This window comes from Lepidothrix coronata, unplaced genomic scaffold (assembly GCF_001604755.1).
Source record: "Lepidothrix coronata isolate B3197 unplaced genomic scaffold, Lepidothrix_coronata-1.0 Scaffold73, whole genome shotgun sequence".
NCBI classification, from domain to species: Eukaryota; Metazoa; Chordata; class Aves; order Passeriformes; family Pipridae; genus Lepidothrix; species Lepidothrix coronata.
In genome coordinates this window covers 2,576,607-2,596,228 of record NW_016690253.1, presented here as the reverse complement: position 1 = coordinate 2,596,228, position 19,622 = coordinate 2,576,607, and the positions used below count along the sequence as shown (strand labels likewise).

Here is a 19,622-nt window from a genome sequence, read left to right as displayed (position 1 = left end):
GGAAGCTGGGTGTTCTCTCTGTTCCTGCTGTGAAGCTGCTGGAGAGGTCTCATGGTGCCTGGAGGGACTGTTTGGTCCTGGCCTGCCTCATCTTGAGTGTGTTTTAGGGTCAGGGAGGTGGGAACAGAGAACGAGCCATGAGCAGGTGCCCAGCCTAAGAGGTAAAACACCAGCCATGGCAATGTTTCAGCGCACATTTATTGCTGCTCATTGTTTCCCTGCAGTGGATCAGAACGAAGGTCCCTATTGCACATAGATTTTATTTTTGGCATTCTTAAAAAAAAAAAAAGTTGCACGAGACTTTTTAACCACCTTCCCCTTGCCCCTATAGCTGAACACACAAATGAGATTTTCACCTACATGATGGCTGTGGTTTGCCCAGGAGGCACAGAGATACTTCCCAGACGTGGTGGGGGGGGGCTTGTGCACTCCTGCAGGAGGAACCCCGTGGTGAGGATGGCTTTCATGTTTGCATACAGAGTGCGAGACACCCTAGACTGGAAAACATGCCTGGATGATCTTTGTAGAGACTTTTCTACTGCATGCAACAGATACTTGTGGCTGGATGTAATTTACCCATTGAACAGTCCCTCTGGGGTTTGGTCTGTGGGACTTGCTCAGCTGCTGCTGAGTTTCTCTGGCCAGGCTGTAACAATCCAAGCTGCACGGTGAGAATTTCAATAGAGTGAGTTTTTACACCTATGGTTGCACAGGGTGAATCAGAAAACCCCAGCCTTGGAACACAGGGTGAGGCCTGCCTGGGGGTGGGTGCTCCATGCCACATCCATCAAATCCATGCCTGCCTTTTTCTACTCTTCCCTGTTTGTGAAAGGAAACCCTTGGATGTAGGTTGTCTGTGTGAGGTCTCCTAAGCTGTGGGGCTTCCTTGAAGCCTCATGGACACCAGGCAGGGGTCTGGGTTGTTTGTGTGCACTCCTGCAATGTCAGAAGACATCTGCCTGGAAAGCCCCTGTCCTGCCACTTCCCTTGGGACTGGTGCAGAGAAGATCAGGTGGGTGCTACAGCAGGACTGTGCTTTCCCTTGCCTGGTGGGGCAGGGAGCTGTGCTCTGAGCTAATGGGGTGCCCTGGGCTCTGCTGTAGCCACTGACTTACCCTGCAGTGCCATGGGAGGTGGCTGTCCCCCAGGCAGCCCCTGTCCTGCGTTCCTTCCCCCAGGAGAGATGTGGGCACCCTCTGTGTGTGTGTGTGTGTGTCAACCAATTGAGACGATGTCCATGGAGCAGCAGAGGAAGGGAGTTGTGCTGGGCTGTGTGTGGACCGGGGGAAGCAGAGGAGGGTTCTCCCCATGGCTGCAGGATGGTTGATGGGAAGCAGATGGGGCTGGATGCCCTCTCAGTAGACCCAGGAGACAGGCACCCACTGTGGAGAGCTGCAGGCCTGCTCAAAGGCTTCCTGCAGCAGCTGGAGGCTTTCTTCCACCCCGTTGTTGACCAGGGAGAGGTCGAAGTAGTGTGCGTACCGGCTCCGGATGCTCTCCGAGTCCTTCCGGAGCTGCTGCAGAGCCTCGGACTGCAAGAAACAGGAGAGGAATTTCACAGCCCATCCCAACTGGGAAACCCCCACCAAAACAAGAACTGTAGTTGGGAAGTACCAGAGCAAAGAGCATTGTTGCAGCTCATCTGACAGGCCAGGATCTCTGAGTTTCTCTGGCTGAACTCCCATGCAATGCTGTGAGCATCAGGTTACCTGCTGGAGCGAGGCCAAACCTGCTTGGTCTTCTGTTTACCTTTAAAAAGTTCTGTGGCAGCTGCCAGGGAGAATTCAGGAGCAGCAGGGTGCTCAGGGCTGTGCTGGGCAGTGTAGCCAGCTCAAGGCCTCAGGCTGGGTTGGAAGCAGAATCCCTGCAGGATGCTCCCTTCCCACTGGCTTTTCAACAGAACAGCACCAGCTGGCAGAGCTTTACCATCTTCTCTCTACTGGTTTTGGCTGTTTTTTAGTGCTTTATTTTGATAGTAAAAGCAAAGCTGCCTGCCCCCTCCTGCCTGGATAGTAGGGGCATCCCAGGAGTGTACCCCTGCAGGCAGCTCTGCCCCCAACAATGAATTCCTGGCAATTTCTACATATTTCCCTAATGGATCTTGAAAGGCAGGCAGCTTCTGTGCCTGGGGAGCAGGGGGAGAGCTTGGGGTGCAGTGCTCACTGAGCTCTGCTGTGTGCAGATATTAACAGACCTAAACAGATATTATTAGATTGTAATATTAATTATGATATATCTATTATATAATTGTATGCATTAAGATATTAAATAGACCTAGACAGATATTAATAGACCTAAAGATAATATTAGATTATATTACTAGTTACTATATCTAGTACATAATTATTATTAATAGATTAAAAGGACCTCAACAGATACTAATAGACCTAAATCAGACCAAGTCAATGTCTTTCCCTTTTCTGTTAGGCCACTTTGGTACGAATCACAGCACTGACACCTTTAGTGGTCAGCACTAAAACCATATTACAGATGTAAGATTTGCAATACCACACCTTCCCTGAAGGCACAGCAGGTTTCTGTCTTGAAGGTGTTCAGTTCAACACTGACAAACTTTAAATGTAATTAACAGTTACCCCAGGGGGGAAAAAAAAAAAGGAGATAACTTCTTAGCTACTTTCATCTTGAAAGAGTTACTGAAAATATTTATCTATTCTTAGAAAATTAATTTTTTCTATGTTATGGATGAAGCTGGCAGCTCTTGGGGGTGGAGGGGGGAGAGCAATGAGCAGTTTGCCTGGTCATGTGAGCTTCCCTGGGTCACATTAACGCTGCTGCATCCCTCTGGTAAGAGTGAGCCAAGCTGCAGGGTTATAAATAGTGCCTGGCAGCAGAGCTGGCCCTGCCTACTGCAGCAGGATGTAATTCCTCTGGCTAGAGGCAGCAGTGGGTGACAGCACAAGGTGAGGGCAGCAGGCCCTCTCTGCTCTGAGACTTGCCCACCTTTCCCCCTTCCTGCTGCATCTGGCTGTGCAACCCTCTGCAAGTTGATGTGCCTCCAAATACCTGCACAATCCTCGTTCTGAAGGATGCATAAACACCCTCCCTGCAACCTGTACCTTAAGCTTTAGGAACCCAAATTTAATAGGTAGGGATAGGTGGCCTTGGCTGCCTGTGAGTCCAGGAGGAGCACAGCTCTGGGTTTCCATTGTCCCATCACTTCTTACCTCCCTGCCAGGCTGGGCAGGGTAGGCAGCACTGCTCCCTGCATCCAAGGGGCTTTCTGGGAAGTGGCAGCCTGTGACTTCCAGCCTCATGCTTGGCACTGAGTGAGTTAACTGCGGTATCATTGTTGCTTTCATCCTAACGTTAAAGAGATCAGCATCTTAATGAAGCAAAGAATGAAAGCAGCCTTTGTTTGTGTGTCCATTTGCATAGCTGATGGGAGGATAAATCATCCTGCCACTCGTGCTGGGCTGTGCTCCCCACTAAGTGTTAGAGGCTGATTATGCTGTAGGGGTGATGGTTGCTGGGGAGTGTCAGTCAGAGATAGGGAGTCTATGGCTGCAGGAATTCCTGTTTCTCAGGTCTGAGTTCTCCTGGACCACCAAAATCTAAGCAGACAGGAAGGATCTGATGTGGAGCGGGGAGAGCCCTGGGTTGCTGCAGCGGGCTCATCCCCCTTGCCACAGGCTGGTAAGCTCAGCTGGAGGGGGACAGGAGGGGGACAGCCTTGGCACCCTCTGCCACTCACCTCCTCTGCCTTGTCTGTTGGGGCAATGAAGACAATGAACGGGGAGAGCTCGGCTGTGCGCACGATCTTGAGGGTCTGTGGAGAGAGGGGTGTAGTTACCAGGGCGTGCCCTTCCCCAGGGTGGGAGCAAGCACAGCCAAGGCTGCTGTCCCCCACTCCCCATGCTGCCCACACCAGCCTGGCTGTGGCCCTGCTGTCACAGCCAGGTGTGTGTCATAGGCAGTGAATGCCCTCTCTGGGAAGGGAAATGCCACCCCAGGACTCGCTGGCTTTTTCCTTTGGGAAGGGCAGGTGGACAGTGCACCAGGGAAGGCAGGGATGGTCACAGCCAGCACAAAGGGAGTTCAATTTGTGGCAGCCTCTGTCCTGCCCACCTCTTCCCCTGCTCCCTACCTGGGGCTCAATGTCCAAAATAGCGACTTTGTCCTGCTGGTGGATCTTGTGCACTGTTTCAAACTTGGTGCCAAACATGTTTCCCTGGTAGCTTCCAAACTCCAAGAACTCATTGGCTGAGATGTCCCGGGTCATCTCCTCAGTGGAGACAAAGTAGTAGTCCTTCCCATCCACCTCATTCTTCTTCTGGGGGCGCGTGGTGTCTGGGGAGGGAGGGAGGGAGGGAGGGAGGGAGAGGTGAGTGCTGGCCACCAGAAGGACTAGGGAGTGGAGCAGGCATGGAGGCCCTGCATACCTCAAGACTAGGCTGTAATAATCCCTTTTTACTACTTGGGACAAGAATGGAACTCAGCCAGCCCAAGGACAGACACTGAGATGAGAAGACTGACTGAGGTGTCTCAGCAGAGTGGGTGGCAGCAGCCCTGCAGTGTCCTGTGTGGGAGCCCCTGACTTCAGGGGCTTGGTGGTGCTGGAGAAACATCTCCCACCTCCCATCTGCTGTCAGAAGGTCCTGGATCAAAGAGGTGAGAGGAAATGCATCCTGTGCTGTGCCCTGGGTACTTACATGGGGGTGGATACATGAACTTGTCCGGGTTGTTGCTGAGCAGAGCGTTCTTGATGTGGCTACGGCCCACGCCACTGGCCCCTGGATGGACAGAGAGATGGACACTGGAGCTGGGCTCAGAGCAGCCTCCACAGCTCTGGCTCTGAGGAAAGGTGCAGAGCTTGGCCTGGGCCCAGGATGTGTTTTCTAAGCTGGTCTGTGGTGTCTTCCAGCCCTGGAAGTCTCTCCCTGCCCTGGGGATGCTCACCTCCAGCCCCAGCTGGAGGCAGGGCTGCTGCCCACTGAGCAGCCAGCACAGCTGGACATGGTGGGCTGCCCATGCCTGTGGAGTCCACCACCAAGAGCTCAGTCCCTGCAGCGTGGGAGTCCTTGCTTTAGTGCAGCTGTGCAGACCAGAGCTGCTTTTAATAAAGATTTTCCATGAAGATGCGTAGGAGCTGCAAAGGCCTGAATTAACTCCACCTCAGCATTGCAGTGCAGATGCCAGACCATGCACAATGCTGCATGGAGGAGGTCAGCTGCAGGCAGAAGAAATGCTCCCCAGACCTCACTAGGTTTTGAAGGGCCGTGCTGCCCCAGCCCCTGGTTCCCCTGGGGCCCACCACACAGCCCCTGTGCTGCAGAGAATGCCTGGGACAGGACCTACCAATGAGCACCAGAGTCTTCCTCTTGAAGGCAGGCAGCCTCACCACCTCCTCATATGAAACAACATCCAGCTGGTCAAAAACTGGGAGGGAGGAGAAATAAGACATGGAATGGTCACAGAGCTGGGTTGGCCACAGAAGCAGGACCTTGTGCATGTCAGACCAAAGCCAGGTCCTTGGGCAGAATGGACAGAGTGGTCAGGATTGGGCTGGGAGCTCACCCATGTTTGGCTGCTTGGGGAAAAGGCAGCAGCCTCAACAGCAAGCACCATGTGAGGGGCAGAGTGGGCACTGGGGAGCTGGACCAGCAGCTGCTGAAGAAGAAGCCAGGGCTGCTTTTGCTCAGGACAGCAGGACCTGGGAGCGGGGTGGAGAGGCAGCAGGATGCTGCAGGGAGCTTGTTGCTGGGGAAGCTTTATTTATCTTGGTGATTTACAGCCTTGTTTGTGGCTGGTTGGAGCTGCAGGCCGGGCTAGGAGCCAGCATGTCCTCAGGCACCCACCCTTGCCAGCTCAGGGCATTTGCACGGGTGGCTCAGGGTCAGTTCCCTGCCCCACCAGGGATACAATTTTGCAGCTGAGCAGTAGCACAGCCACTGCTTGCCTTGTGTTCAGCAGGCTGTGGTGTTTGAGGCCCAGGAGCCTGACCTCACAAAGCCAGGAGTGCCAGGGATTGTAAACACAGGAGAGCACGGGAGCTTGGTGCTGAGCCAGCCCTGGCCTCATGGACTACATGGGGACACAGCTGTGGCCACCTGAGGGGCATGAAAACTAAGGAAGGGACTCAAAAAAGCTGACAGCTGTGGGGTATCCTTCCGAGGTTCCACTGCCAAGACAGCTGGGCTGTTTGGTTGACTCCCACAGAGGACAGAGTGATGCCATCCCCCAGCGGTGGGGATGGAGCCCATTGCCCTACTCACACTTACTCGAGCTGTGCTTGGCCAGGTATTTATCTTTGCACTTCTTCTTCTTCCCAAAGGGGCTACAGCTTGGGGATTCACTCTGACTGGGCTGGGTGACACTCGCCACGCGCCTGCCAAGAGAGGAGAAACCACCACGGCCCAGCTGTCACCCCAGCCCTGGGGAAGCAGCAGGACTGTCCCTCAGACATGCAAAGGCTAGAGGAGCAGGTCGGCTGCTGGGACAGGCAAAGGCTCACCCTGCAGCAGATGAAGGGGACATCTGCCTCCTTGTCCCAGCAGTGACACTGGTGTTACCCAGCACAGTCAAACTCCTGATAGCACACGGTCACTGTTCCCACCTCCACTCCAAGATCCAGCCCTTCTGGTCAAATCCAGGCACCTACCACTCCTGCAGCTCTGGAGAAGGGATGAGTCCTGCTGACTCGGTGCAGGAGCCCTCCACCCGGCCCTGCCACCAGTTGCTGTCATCCTTGTTTATGATCTGAATCACATCACCGATCTGAAACTTCAGTCCTGCTTCCTTGCAGGGGATCAGGTTGTCTTTTTTGGGGTCGTAGTCAAACTGTGCCCTCATGAACATCTGCAAAAAAGAAAGCAGACCAGAGTCAGCATGGCCCTGAATTTGGTCATGTCCAGCTCCTGCCTTCACCTTGCACTCCCCAACGGTGACTGCAGAGATGGCTCCAGGCACAAGGTCCCTGCTCCAGGAGGGACCACAGCCCCTGCTGCTTTCCAGGCCCCACAAGGCTGGGTGGGGAGAAAGGAGAAGCACAAAGCTTTGAAGGAAGCTCTTGGGCATGGAATTGCAGTGAGATGTGCTGGGGGGTGGATGAGGGAGGGAGAAGGATGGCATCTTGGCCCTACTGGGAGGCGGTGACAGGGCTCTAAGCAGGCCTACATGTCCACAGCTGGTGTTCAAACCCTGCCATGGAGCCTCCCTGCAGTGCCCCGGGTGCTGCACAGTGCTGGTGAGCTGAGCCAGCTGCAGAGGAGCCACAGTGCACAACTGGGGTCTGCAGTGGGGCAAGCACAGAGGAGATATCACAATGGTGCACCCTGCAATATGATGTCCTAGGGACCCCAGGGAAGGCCATGGCTCAATCCCCAGCTGCTCTGTGCTGGCCTTTTCCCAGAACTGGGCACTCCCTGTGTGCCATGAGGCTTTCAGGGAGACAAAGCTGCAGTGCTGAATCCATCCCTGCCTTGATCTGTCCCGGTCCCTTCAGCATCAGCTACTCTTGCAAAGTTACATTCATCACAGCTGCAACTGGAAACAAGCTGTTGCTGCTTCCCAGGCCACCATGCACCCTCCTGAGGGAAGCCCTGGGGACCAAGAAGGTGTGAGAAAGTGAGACTTTCCCTGTCCCTTCTGCTTGCTCAGCTCTTTGGGAGCGAACCTGCAGCTCCTACTCCCATTGGGGCACCCCACCCCACTGCCTTCCCCTGGCCTCAAGCCCCCCTGAAGCCAGCAGGCAGACAGACATCCCTGGGCTCTTGCTGCCTCCAAGCATCTTTGCAAGGTCAGGAGAAAAATGGCATGTGGTTTTCACACATGGACATTGTTTTCCAGGGAGGCTGTTTGGGAAGAACAGGCTCAGAGAGCAGCAGAATAGATGAGAGTCACCTACCCCATGAGAAGGGCAAACCACACGTGTCCCCAGTGTGTTCTGCATTGCCCCTTGCTCTTTGGTGCCTGGATGAGTTGTTTCTTGAGTGAAATGCTGCTGCAGCAGCAATTTGTCTCTGGCCAGCACACCCAGGAAGATCAGGACTGTCTCGGGACTAGGGTTGGGGCAGATGAGGAGTGAAAGGCAGGGTTTAGGGAACCCTGAGCACAACCCTAGCAAGTTATTTATCCCAGAAACGCAGCGTGTAGTAAGGGGGCAAAGGGTATCCCCATGGAGTGATGCCAGTCCTGTCCTCAGATGTCACAGGCAAGGCCTGGAAAGTCCTCCTCCCTGAGTAGAGTAGACCATGCTGTCCTTGTTCCACACTAAAATGATTTCCCACAGTATATCATCCTGCAGCAGTGCCTCTGGAGGCACAGAACCATCACAACACAATGGTTCCCTTTCACTGCCAGGAGAGAGCATATGGATCAAGCTGTGGCATGAGATCTCTCACAATGGAAAACAATAAGAGTGGAATCTCCTCTCAAGATGAGGACTGATGCTTACTTTGCAAGCACTCCCTGGCACCACACGAACACACAAGGACTGCCCAGGCACCTGCCTGGAGCTCTCTGCTCCCCACTGGTACCCCAAGATAGACAGAGCCAGGCCAGCCTTCAGGTGAGCCAGCAACTGTGTGCTTTTTCTCAGAAATAGCTTTTCCCCTGGCACTGAGTTGCCCTGGCCAACTGGAGCTGGCTGGGTCAGGCCAGGGAGGGCAGATGGACAGCAGGGAAGGGAACACAGGGGCCAGTGTTTAATAAACACATGTGCAAGGCTGCTTGAGCTGGACTGGGGACAGCATGGGCTGAGCAAGAAACAGAATTTTTACTTGCCACCACGTTCAGAAACTTCAGCTTCTCTGGGTAAAGAATGACATGGGCTCCCTCAGCCCATCCCAGCACCATCCAGTTCACACTCCCCCTCCTGCCTGTCCATGCCAGGGGGGCTGCACTGGGGTTGGCTCCTGCACCCAGAGACAGGACAGCATCCCAGCTACCATGCACTGAAGTCTCAGCAGAGGACCCAGCCCTCCCCACTACTCCATTTCAGCCACAGCAGGATTTCAAAGCCAAAGCCAGGCAGTTGTCTGTCCCCTACCACAGCACAGCCCCCAGCCCAGCAGGCACAAGGAGCTGCTTTCCTTCCCCCCACTGCTTCCTGCCTCCCACTCACTGTGCACAGACCTGCTGGAGGCATCCGGGCCCACGACACCCTCCTGGGGCTGTGGCAGCAGGGAGCACAGGGCCTGGTGCTGCCCCTGGAGGGGCTGCTGTGTCCCCCCTGTCACGGGGACACGGCTCTAACAGTCACAGCTTTGGAGGAGACTCTCACGTGCTCCCTGGTGTGCATGTACTGCTGCTCTCCCATCCCCAAACACTGCACACTGCATCCCAGGCCCATGTTTCTACATGCACATCGGGTAAATACACCCACACATGGCCAAAATCTGCTCCTTCATAGCAACGTAAGCACAGGATACGTCCCTTAAGCTTCCAGCAGCTCATTCAAGCTGACAAGGCAGCCGTCCCCTTGTCCTGGTAGCCGTGGCTCTGCACAGCTCCCTCCCCAGCACTGGTTCCACCCTGCCCCACCCTGTGTCCCAGCACTGCCCACAGCTCTGGAGGCTGCACTTACCTGGAGAGCAGGGAGGCGGCTTTGTTGGTTGGGAATGACTTTTAATGAGACCATCCCCTTGGTTTCTTTCTAGTGAACAAAGGGGAGAAAGAAGAGTTGGAGGTGGTGGTGTCTGGAGACAGCTCAACAGCACCAACCTGTGCAGGCAGGTGCTGAGTGCCAGGACCTGCAAAGGCAAAGCTCCTGGATGCTCTCTGCCATGCTGTGATGCTGGGGGACACCACAGCCTGGTTAGGAACAGCTCTGCTGGGGCTGGGCTAAGAGCTGTGGCAGCACAGCTTTGCCATACTTATCCCATTCCCATGGAGTGACACCAGCACCTCCACAAGGGTCTGGCTGTGGGCACTGCTAAGCACCACCAGAATGAACACGGAGATCTGCACCAGCTCTGGCCTGGCTGCCCCAGTGAGGAGCCTGGGACAGAGGCTGGTTCCACCAGGTCCCCTCCATCTGTTCCCTCCGTGCTGGCCTCTTGCTCTGGCCCTTCTGGTGACATTAAAGGCACAGCACTCTTGCCTGCCGCAGGCATTGTTGCCTCACATGTGTCACAAGACCTACATGGCCCCGTGGAGATAATCAAATGTGGAGGCTTGGAGGGGCCTCCTGGGCCAACCTCCCTTCTTGAGAGGAAAAGATAAACTCCTCCTTGGTCCCGCTGTCTGGAGCAGGGACATCCTGCCATCAGACAAGAGAGGACTGTGGCACTGCAGCAGGGCCAGGCCTCCTGCTTGGCTGCTCGTGGGTGTCCTCAGCACCACCACCACCTCCCTCCAACCAGGTCCCACATGTTGGGCGTGGATTGGGATGGCCCCCGTGTGAACCCAAGGCAGGCCTGAGGCCCTGTCCAAAGCTGTCTCTAGCAAGGGCCTGGCAGGATCACCACAACCTCAGCAGCAGGCAAATGGCACCAAGATGACATGCATGTGTGGCCCAGGTCTGCAAGAGCAGCCAGCCCTTGGGCTGGAGTTGCACACCAGCCTTGGCAAACAGAGGTGGCTTCCATGGTGGTTTTCCAAGCCCCACACACATCAGCACACGTCAAGGACCCAGCCAACAACCGCTGCTGCTGCTCTCAGAAGGCCAGAAACAAGCAGCAAGCACAGACACCACCGAGGCTGCATGCAGTGTGGTTTCTGCCACATGACAAAGCTGCAGGCAGCTGTGTGCTGGCTCTGGTATGTAGGAGGGGGTGAATGATCACAGCATGCAGGCCAAAGGGGTCCTTCCCAGGAACAGCCCTGTCAAACACAAATACCTACCAGCATCTTCTGCAGCTGGTCAACTGAGTGGTTGCTCGCACTCTGCCCATTGATTTCTATGATTTCATCACCCACGTGAAGGGAGCCTGTCAGCAATGTGAGAAACATGAAAGTGCAGAAAAGGGACAAGAGCTGCTCACCAAACCCAAACAGCACAGCTCCACCAGCCCTCCAACCCCCTGGGCAAGTTGTGGCCAGGACACTGCAGTGTTTGCCTGGCCAGTGCTTTCTGGAGCCACACGTCACCCAAGCACATGGGACTAAGGGGCAAGGGGAATGAATTCTTCCCCCTCCACCCAAGACACACACTTCGCCTGAAGGTCATCAGGTAGCTTTCCACTATGTGTCCTTCAGTGTTTTAGACTGGTCAAAGCACCTGCTTCAGTTACTCAAATCCAGCTCCAAGTACATCACCTAAGCCAATGACAACCTCCTCACAGGACCCTTAACACAAGCATTCCTGACTGTGTGTGTTTTCAGTTTATATACCCAGGCAGATTACAGCCTCAGATATACTGCTATAAATCAGGCTCCAGGAGTGTTATTGGAATGGTTCCTGTCATACTTTGGCAGCAGTATGCGCAGACTTCCCACTTGGATCCAAGGCTGGAAAAGAGGCCTTTTCTAAGCAGAGAACATTTCATTTCCATTCCTCCTTGGCCAGACCCAAAACCAGAAAATAGCACCTATTTATTTCTTTTGGCACCTTCTTTTGGCCTGCAGAGTCAATCTACAGCATGCCTATCCCACCTGTGCACTTCAGGAATGGAAAGAGCTTCCATCTCTCCTTACAGTGACCCCATCATGAGACAGACAGTCTCTAGTTCCTTTTCGGGAGAGCCCTTCCCCCAATCCCTTATTTATGCCCAAAGCCTCCAGCATATTAACATGACAACCATGCAGAGAGATCAGTGAGTTCCTGACACATCCCTAGTGGAGGAACAGGCACAGATGTCCATGACACAGGGGAAAGCCAGCAGTGCTGAGGACCTGCCTTAATGCTACATGGAAAGAAACCACTTGCAGACGTGCACCCCATGCACTGCTTCTACGAAGGCCTTATTACCTTGCCTGTGAATCATTCCCCCGTGGAAGATCCTGGCCACCATGCAGCTCTGCTTGTCATTTTGCTTCAGGGTGATTCCCTGGAAGACAGGAAAATCCATGACTGCTCGCTTCAGGGGAGAGCTCCCCAGCCCTCAGCAAAGTCCTCTCCAGGCCCATGTCCACAGTGGGCTGTGCAGTGGCTGGGGGAAGACCCTGCTTGGCCAGCTCATGCTGCTGCAGCTCCTCTTGGCACAAGCATCACCACCCTCTGATGGGGCTCACTCCAGGTCCCCAGGCCGGAGGCAGCGTCCAGCACCTTTTTCGCGTGGCCGAGGTCTCCAGTGATCTGCTTCCCACAAGGCCAGCCCACTGGCACAGCTCGACCTGCCCCTCCACCCCCCTGGGGGCCATAAAGCTTTGGAATCTTGCCAGTTCTCACCATGGGCTCCTCTGTGACCTTCTCGAACTGGACAAGGCGTATCTTCCGCACCTCGCGGCTGCTGCCGTGGGAGGGGCTGCCCAGGGCTGAGCCGTTGGTATAAATGTCCTCGGTCATGGCGTTTGGGGACTGAGTCATGGCCTGTCGGGGCAAAACAAAGACCATGGTTTAGGGGGCTCCACCTGAGTGCAGCCTGGGAATGCTGCATCCTTGCTGTGGGGCTGAGCTGCTCAGCCGTGTTCGGGTGCCTGTGGCACACGTGGGGCACAGGGGAGGAGATGAATGGGCTGGAGGAGAGGACAGGAAGAGCGAGAAAAGAAAAAGAGCAGAAGAGCTTCACCCTTGAAGATGCGGATGTGGGCTTAATCTGCAGTTTTCCAGCTTGGGAAAGGCAGGAGGTAAGAAAACTTTGGAAAAGCTACAGGTAGCAGAAGCCAGGAGAGTCCACAGCTGATCATTTTCTGAAGCAACGAGTCACAAACATTCCTTGTGTTGCAGCAGTACTTGGCCCACAAGCAGCTTGTTGCAGAGCATAAAGCCCAGGACAGCTTCCCCAAGTGAACAGAGCAGTTTGGGATTCACCCCTGAGAACTGGAGCCAGGCTTTGCTCCTGCTCAGTTCACAAGTTCAACCTTTCCTCACCTACATCAATGCGCAACCAACATGGTGCAGAGCCACATACACACTCAGGCACTGAAGGCAGCCAGAAACATCCCATTTTCCTTCCCAACTCCCAACTACAGGTCCTTTCATGCTGGTTTGCACTGGGAAGCTAAGCAGGGGCTTTCAGTCATAAGGAAACCTCTGTTCTTGGTTTCCAGCAGGTGCTGGCACCAAGGCAGGTGGAGAGTGCACAGGGTCCCAGGCAGAGAACTCCAAACCCACCCTGCCATGCAGCAGGGATCCTGCCAAGTGAGCTTCTCTCTCCCAGCCTGAGAAAGCCTGAGGCAGTCAGTCCTGTTCAATCCCCCAGGCATGCTGGGCAAAGTCTCTGCACAGCTCACAGATGTCCCTGTTTGGCCCCAAGTGCAGTGGACTTCCCTCAAGCCTCTCCCAAATCAGTGCTGGCCCAGCAAAACCCATCTGCAGCTTCTCCCCACTCCGTCAGCACGCTCAAATTCCCACATCAGCAGTGTGGGTGTTTTACACCCACCATGTAAAACAAGGAACTCTCCTGGCTGGCCTTGCTGCCCAGTTTGCAGCCTGCACCCCCCTTCCAGCAGTGCCTGAGCTGGGAGCCACAGCCAGCAAACCTGCAGGGACACCCAGCAAGGTCCTCACTGGCTTCAGTCCTGCATCAGCACCATGGCCTGCCATGCCCAGCCAGGCAGAGCCAACACCTCGCCCACCACATCCTGACTTGCCAACCGAGCATCAAGGCCAGAGGCTCCATGCCAGGAGCTGGGGAATGGCAGCCTGACCCCACTGCCCCAGCTCACTCTGATCCACCACAGACACCCAGCCTGGAGCAGAGGAGAAGCTGCAGCCCCATCCTGCCAAGGGGGGAGACAGATCTGGTCAGGCCATGGGAAGGTTCGTGTGGATGTAACCAAGGTGAAGAGCAGCTGCTGCTGGGCTGCAGCCACGGCACTAAACCACAACAAAATTAGCTTTGGTATGGATGTGCTGGAATTCTGCTGGGCTGAGGCAATGATCCAGCTCTGTGCAATGGCAGAAAGCAGGGAGGGAGCCAAAGGAAGGTGCAGAACTACCTGGGACAGTGGGAGAGATGCTGGCAGAGACAGACGGACCAGCACGGAGGCACAGTCACTGTCACAGCCTCCATGAAAGGGCACTGGTGGGGCTGGGTCAGGATGGGAAGGGCTCAGGGAGCTGTGTGCCCTTGATGAAGCAATAGGGAAGACACGTAATTTATTTTTAAGCCAACTCCTCCTAACAGTGCCAACCAACCTCCCACTCAGAGGAAAAAGACAACCACATGAGCTCCTGCTGCTAGTGGCTTAAACATGGAGAAGAAGGCTAAATCCCAGCCCAGAGCAGCACCCAGGCCAAGGACTCACGGGGTGGAAGGAAGAGCAACTTGCAGCCCCCCCAGACAGGCTTGCCAGCCCTAGCAGGGCACACTGCTACCATACCATTTGAAGGGCAGAGGAACAGATCCAGCAGTGAGTGCCTAGAGCTGTCCCTCAGCTCCCTGCCAGCTGTCCCACCTCTGTCAAGCCAGCATGTGCAAGGAGGAACAGGAGGACGAGGACCTTCTCTGACCCTACCCAAGGCCAAAGTGCCCATGAGGTGTTTGGAGTCAGCACAGATCACACTTATCTTGGTCATGCCTTGGGAAAGTCTTAGACCATGCAATTCCTGTTTCCAAACCTCTAGGCTCAGCAGAGCCCAATGACCCAGGACACAGCACAGTCTGCCACCAGCACTGGGAGTTCCCATCCCCACCACCCCAGTCAGCTGAGCCTCCTGGCCCCGACCTTTGCTTTTTGCTGAGAGTTGGAGAAAACACTCAGCCCTCGATGCTGACACAGCACCAGTGTCACCCTAGTGACTCCCTGGGAACAAGCCTTGTCACCAGAGACTCGCTGCTGTGCCTGGGGATGGTCACCAGTCACCTGATGGCAGCTCTGAACTCAAAAAGGTCCTCCAGCAACTCTCTCTGCCCCAGAACCACGCTGGGGTGGTATGGGCTTCTGCTGATGACATGGGGCAGCCAGTGGATGGGGATGGGAAAATGCCTGATTGATGAGGACAACGAGGACCCACAGAGTGGCAGATTCCAGCCCTGACATTGGGCACTCAGCAAACAGAATCAGGAGACGTGTGTGGCTCTCATGCTCCCTGCACATGAGCTGGCTGGCTGGATCTCCAACCCTGCACTCTCCTGGCAGCTGCCACGCTCTTGGCTGATTTGGCCCAGCATGGTCTGTGACCTCAAGAGCCTTTTGAGTGACGCTGGTGGCCGGCCAGACTCTGCTACTTGTGCATTGCTCCACAGGAAACATCCGTGGGTGCTGCTCAGAGCCGGCTCCGCAGCCACAGCCCCGGGCTCAGTCACTGCCGGGCCAGCCTTGGGGCAGACCTGGGGCAAGGATGTTGGGGGGCTGGGCTGTGCAATAGGGGCTGGGCAGCCCAGGACCCAGCAGCCCTAGGTGTGCCTTGCAGCTGGCACCCTGCACAAATCCTGCTCCAGGTGGCAATGCACAGAGGAGCCACCAGCTCTGTGGGTCAAAAAAGTGCACCCCAGCTCCCTGCCTGCATTTTCTTTAAGACCCCGTATTTCTGTCCTCTGTCTCAAGGTGGAGGGAAGTGCTCCAGTTCCTTGGGCAGCCTTTACCAACAAGGAACACGGTGAGGACCCCAGGGCTTGGCATCCTGTCCCCCAGTGGGGTCAGCACTGTCTGCCAGGGTTGCTCCTGCTGCTGCACTGGTTCCACCAGGCTGCACACCATGGGCAAATCAAACATTAACTGGGCAGCTTGTTTGCAGGAGGCTGAAGCAGCACTTGGGGAAAGCAGCACTGTAGTGCAAAGGGCACATTCAGAGGTTTGGTTCCTGGGCTCTCCTTGCTGCTCTAACCAAGAGACTTGGTACCAGGTAGCCTTGGAATAACAGGGCTGCCTGGAAAGTACGTGAAGGAAAAGTAATGCTGACTTTGCCAAGTAGGGCCTCAAAGCAGAGCAGCTGGGATGCAAGAAGGATCCCTGGAGCCAGGTTTCTCTGGGACTACCCTCCTGGCTGGCAGGGAGACACGCTCTGCTGTCCACAGTGAGCAACAAAATCCCAGCTCCCTCCATCCATCATCACCCCTCACATTATAATCACCCTGGATGCATGCAGGGAGGTTGGGGCACTGCTTGGTGCAAAGATGTCCTGACCCAGCAATCTCTCCTCCCATCCTCCAGTGCTCCAGCCTTGCCTCCCCACCACCCAGCAGATGTGTGCATCTCAGTCTCAGTACAGCTTAAAAAAACCACAGCAATGGGTAAAAAAAACAAAGTAGCAAAAAAATTGAGTTGCTTTAGGGCTGTTCCAGCAGGCTGGGGAGCAACAGCCACGTGGACATTTAGAAGTAATTGATTCTGCCAGGAGCTACTGACTTCTCAGGTCTGCCAGCACAACCACAGGAACAACTTCATCTAAAACCCCCTCTAGTAATATGACTGAGGTTAAAAAAAAAATCAAACTAACAAACATTTAAACCAAACAAGATTAAATTGCTGACACTGGGAAAAGGTCTGGCAACACCAACAGGTCTCTGTAGGAAGGGGAATGGAGAAATAAGAGGGATACAAAACAGTCATGGCAGCCAGAAGGTGCCAGCTCTGCATGCCCTCACACTGACTCCAAATCACAGAGTGCTGCAATGGAGGTGGGCCAGATTTTCAAGGAAGCACAGTAAATTTTGCTGAGGCACCATCTTCTCACCAGAAAGGCTGAGACAGCCTTCCAGATGTGTTTGTGAAACCGGTCACCTCCAAGAGACAGTCAGTGAAACCACAACACTGACAGAAGGAGGAGCTGCCCAGCCACTCCATCCCCACCTTCCTGAACAAGCCCTGCAAAACAGCTTTTCCCCTGTAGCTGTTACAGACAGCAACCTGACAAAACACATTTGAGATAAAGAAGTTGGAACCAGCCCTCCCCACTTCACTGCTCATAGACAGAAGTTTAGCTCAGCTTCCAAGCGAGTTTTACCTGTGGTTAATTCAGGATTTGGTCCCTGAGGACCGTGGCCTCAGTCTGCTTTGGAGTTGGTGCTGGTTGGAACTGCTGCCCAGAGGGAAGTGCAGTGTTCCCTCTGCACCCTCAAGCTCAGCATTCTCCACAAGTACCCTTCTTTTCTCCACCAGATTCCCAAAGGTCACATTTGCTGCCCATTTTACAGCTGGGGAACTGAGTCACGGATGATAAGGGGAAAAGCCCATGATCACCCTGCCAACCAGGGACACAGCTGGGAATAAAGTCCACACCTTTTTGGTAAGTGTGTATTTGCCAATTAGGAGATAAGGAAAAGACATGCAGGCAGGTGAGGCTCGAGAGAAGAGGCTTTGGCTTGTTTCCTAGCAATACCATGGCTTCCACTTGCCATGTTTTGCATGCCCTGCCACCACACAAGAAATACAGGGCAGCACTTCCCAGCACGTGGCTCTATCAGAGAAAATGGAGAAGAGAAACCTTCCGGTCACCCTGTTTGACTTCAGCACCCTTCCCAAGAGCTGCTGCTGGGCAATATCTTGGTGTCCCACAGAGGGCCCTCAGCCACAGTGGGCCAGCACCGTCTCTGCGCATACTCGACATGGAGAGGAGCATGGGAGGGACCGGCAAGCTCAGGACATGGTACCCTGTTGGGAGCCAGCCCTGTGGAGCTCCTTTTAAGAGGCCTCAGGCAGATCCCAGTTCACCATCTCTCTCTTTATCCCCACCACAACACCAGTGAGCTGTAGGGCAGCTCCGACATTTTCCATGCCCTGCTGCCATTGGCAATTTATCCTGGCTTTGCCTGCAGCCAGGCAGGCCCTCTGCTTGGATCTTGCAGGCAGAGGGATGGGAGAGCTCCTCTCAGCAGCTGCCTGGTCCAGACACTTTGCTTTAAATTTTTTTTCCTATTTTTTTTCAAAGCACCCTGCCAAGGTTGAACCACAGAAAGCAGACAAGCCATTGGTGTGAGACAGACCTGACAAATCTCTTTTGCATGCTTTAGTGTCCAACAGGATGGGCCAAGGACAGCACTTCGGGGAAATTTCCTCCCTGCTCTCAGAGGCTCCCCACAGTTGCAAGGAAACCTCAGCCCAGGCACATTATGCCATGGCTCCAACAGAGATGTCTGCTCAAAGCTGGGAGAAAGCACCAGCTGTTTAGCACCGGGAACTGTTGACCTTCTCCTGGCTGCACCCAAGCTACCCCAAATGACACCAGCTGAGGAAGGAGCCCTCCCAGCAGAACCAAGACGGCTGTTGCAGCCTGCTCTCCTTCTGTTGGAGGTGGGGTGCATGCGACCACCGGCTCACTCCCTGGCCAGGGTAGGCGTGAGAAAGGCTGGTTGCATCCTTCTTCTCTGGGGCAGAGACCCACCACCCTCCTCCAGCCCGTGCTGTGGACCTGGAGGTTTCTGAGCAGCTGAATCAGCTCATGTGACAGGCAGTTCCAGTTCAGACCAGCTACAACTTTGCAGCAAAACAAGCACAATCTCTTCCGTGGCAGGATGCTGGAGCCTTCCTCCCCTGTACCCGGCTCCTTCTTCCCTGCCTGGCTACGCTGTGCTGGCCACGCCGGCTGACCATTCCCCGTCTCACCCCGCGTCCCCCAGCGAGCATCCCCGCTCCTGGGGTGCTGGGGACCACCAACGCCACACGCAGGGCACGCACCTGGATACCCACGGCGGGGTCTCTGCCTTTGGGGCCGTGCGTGTGCGGGAGGGACGGGGAGGCGCGGGACCCCCGGGGGATCCCCGCCGGGCCTGAGCTGGGCGCGGGGTGCTGGGCCCGCAGGGAAGGGGGGAGCGCCGGGGGTCCCTGCGCGGGGATGGGGGCGGCGGGAGGCAGAGGCGCGGGGTGCCGGGGGCGCATCGGGCCGCTCACCTCGGGCTTGGGCCGGTTCTGCAGGAGGTGCTCCAGGTAGAGGTCGGACAGCGCCGTCCTCATGCTGCTGCTGCCGCCGCCGGCGCTGCGCCCCGACTTGAGAGTCATCGCGGCGGCCGGTCCCGCTGGCCCCGGCACGGCGGAACGGATCGGCCCTGCCCGGCCGCGGCTCCAGCAGCGCCGCGGGCCGCCCGCAGCTCCGCCCGTGTGCGGCGGGGGCCGGCGGGCGGGCGGGGCCGGGGGCGGGCCGGGAGCGGGAGCGGGGGCTCGGGGCCGGCGCTGGGAGGGTCGCGGCACGGCGTGCCCGCACCCCCGGCTGCCGCCCGGCCCCGCCTCGCTGCCCGCCCGCGGGCTTTTCCCCCGTGGAAGTGTCCCCCCATCGCGTCCGTGCCGTGCCAGCCCCCGGCCCGGGTCAGCCCCTGGTCGTGCCCAAGCACTCGCAGGGCTCTCAGCCTGCCCCGGGGGTGCTGACAAGTCTGGACGCTGGTGGGATCCTGCTGGGGAGGGGGCGGCAGCGCCCCTCACCCCACAACCAGGGCGGGAGGCTGGGGCTGGGAAAGGCTTTGTTCTTCGCACGGCCAGAGCAGAGGCACGGCATGGGCAGCACCTCTCCAAAGGAGCACTGGTGCATACCTGGCTCTCCCAAACCGACGGTCATCCCTGGGCTCTGCCAGTGTGCAGAGCCCAGGGTACCTCCTGGAGACCCAGGGATTTCTCTGTGCTGCAGAAAGGACAGCCCTATTCTCCTTGCACTGTTCTGGGTCTTCCACCTACTTGTGCACCTGAGA

General features: G+C 55.9%; 1 protein-coding gene across 1 annotated transcript; it reads right to left on the bottom strand.

Annotated features, from left to right (window-relative positions):
• Window positions 1-180: 180 nt before the first annotated feature.
• Window positions 181-18,984, bottom strand: MPP1 (membrane palmitoylated protein 1). Its single transcript, XM_017819243.1, has 12 exons — window positions 18,835-18,984; window positions 12,290-12,430; window positions 11,870-11,948; window positions 10,804-10,889; window positions 9,545-9,613; window positions 6,620-6,816; window positions 6,240-6,346; window positions 5,317-5,397; window positions 4,671-4,751; window positions 4,106-4,308; window positions 3,713-3,787; window positions 181-1,532 (listed from the first exon to the last, which is right to left on the bottom strand). Exons 1-12 carry the CDS (start codon window positions 18,940-18,942, stop codon window positions 1,356-1,358), a joined length of 1,404 nt encoding a protein of 467 aa, XP_017674732.1. The 5' UTR covers window positions 18,943-18,984; the 3' UTR covers window positions 181-1,355.
• Window positions 18,985-19,622: the final 638 nt, after the last annotated feature.

Excerpts from the sequence above, each read along its gene's own strand:
- MPP1 (XM_017819243.1), bottom strand. The coding sequence starts at position 18,942 with ATGACTCTCAAGTCGGGGCGCAGCGCCGGCGGCGGCAGCAGCAGCATG. Across the intron at positions 6,817-9,544 it reads GCCGCCTCCCTGCTCTCCAG|ATGTTCATGAGGGCACAGTT; the intron begins GTAAGTGCAGCC and ends TCTTTTTTGCAG. Across the intron at positions 1,533-3,712 it reads CAACAGACAAGGCAGAGGAG|TCCGAGGCTCTGCAGCAGCT; the intron begins GTGAGTGGCAGA and ends TGTTTCTTGCAG.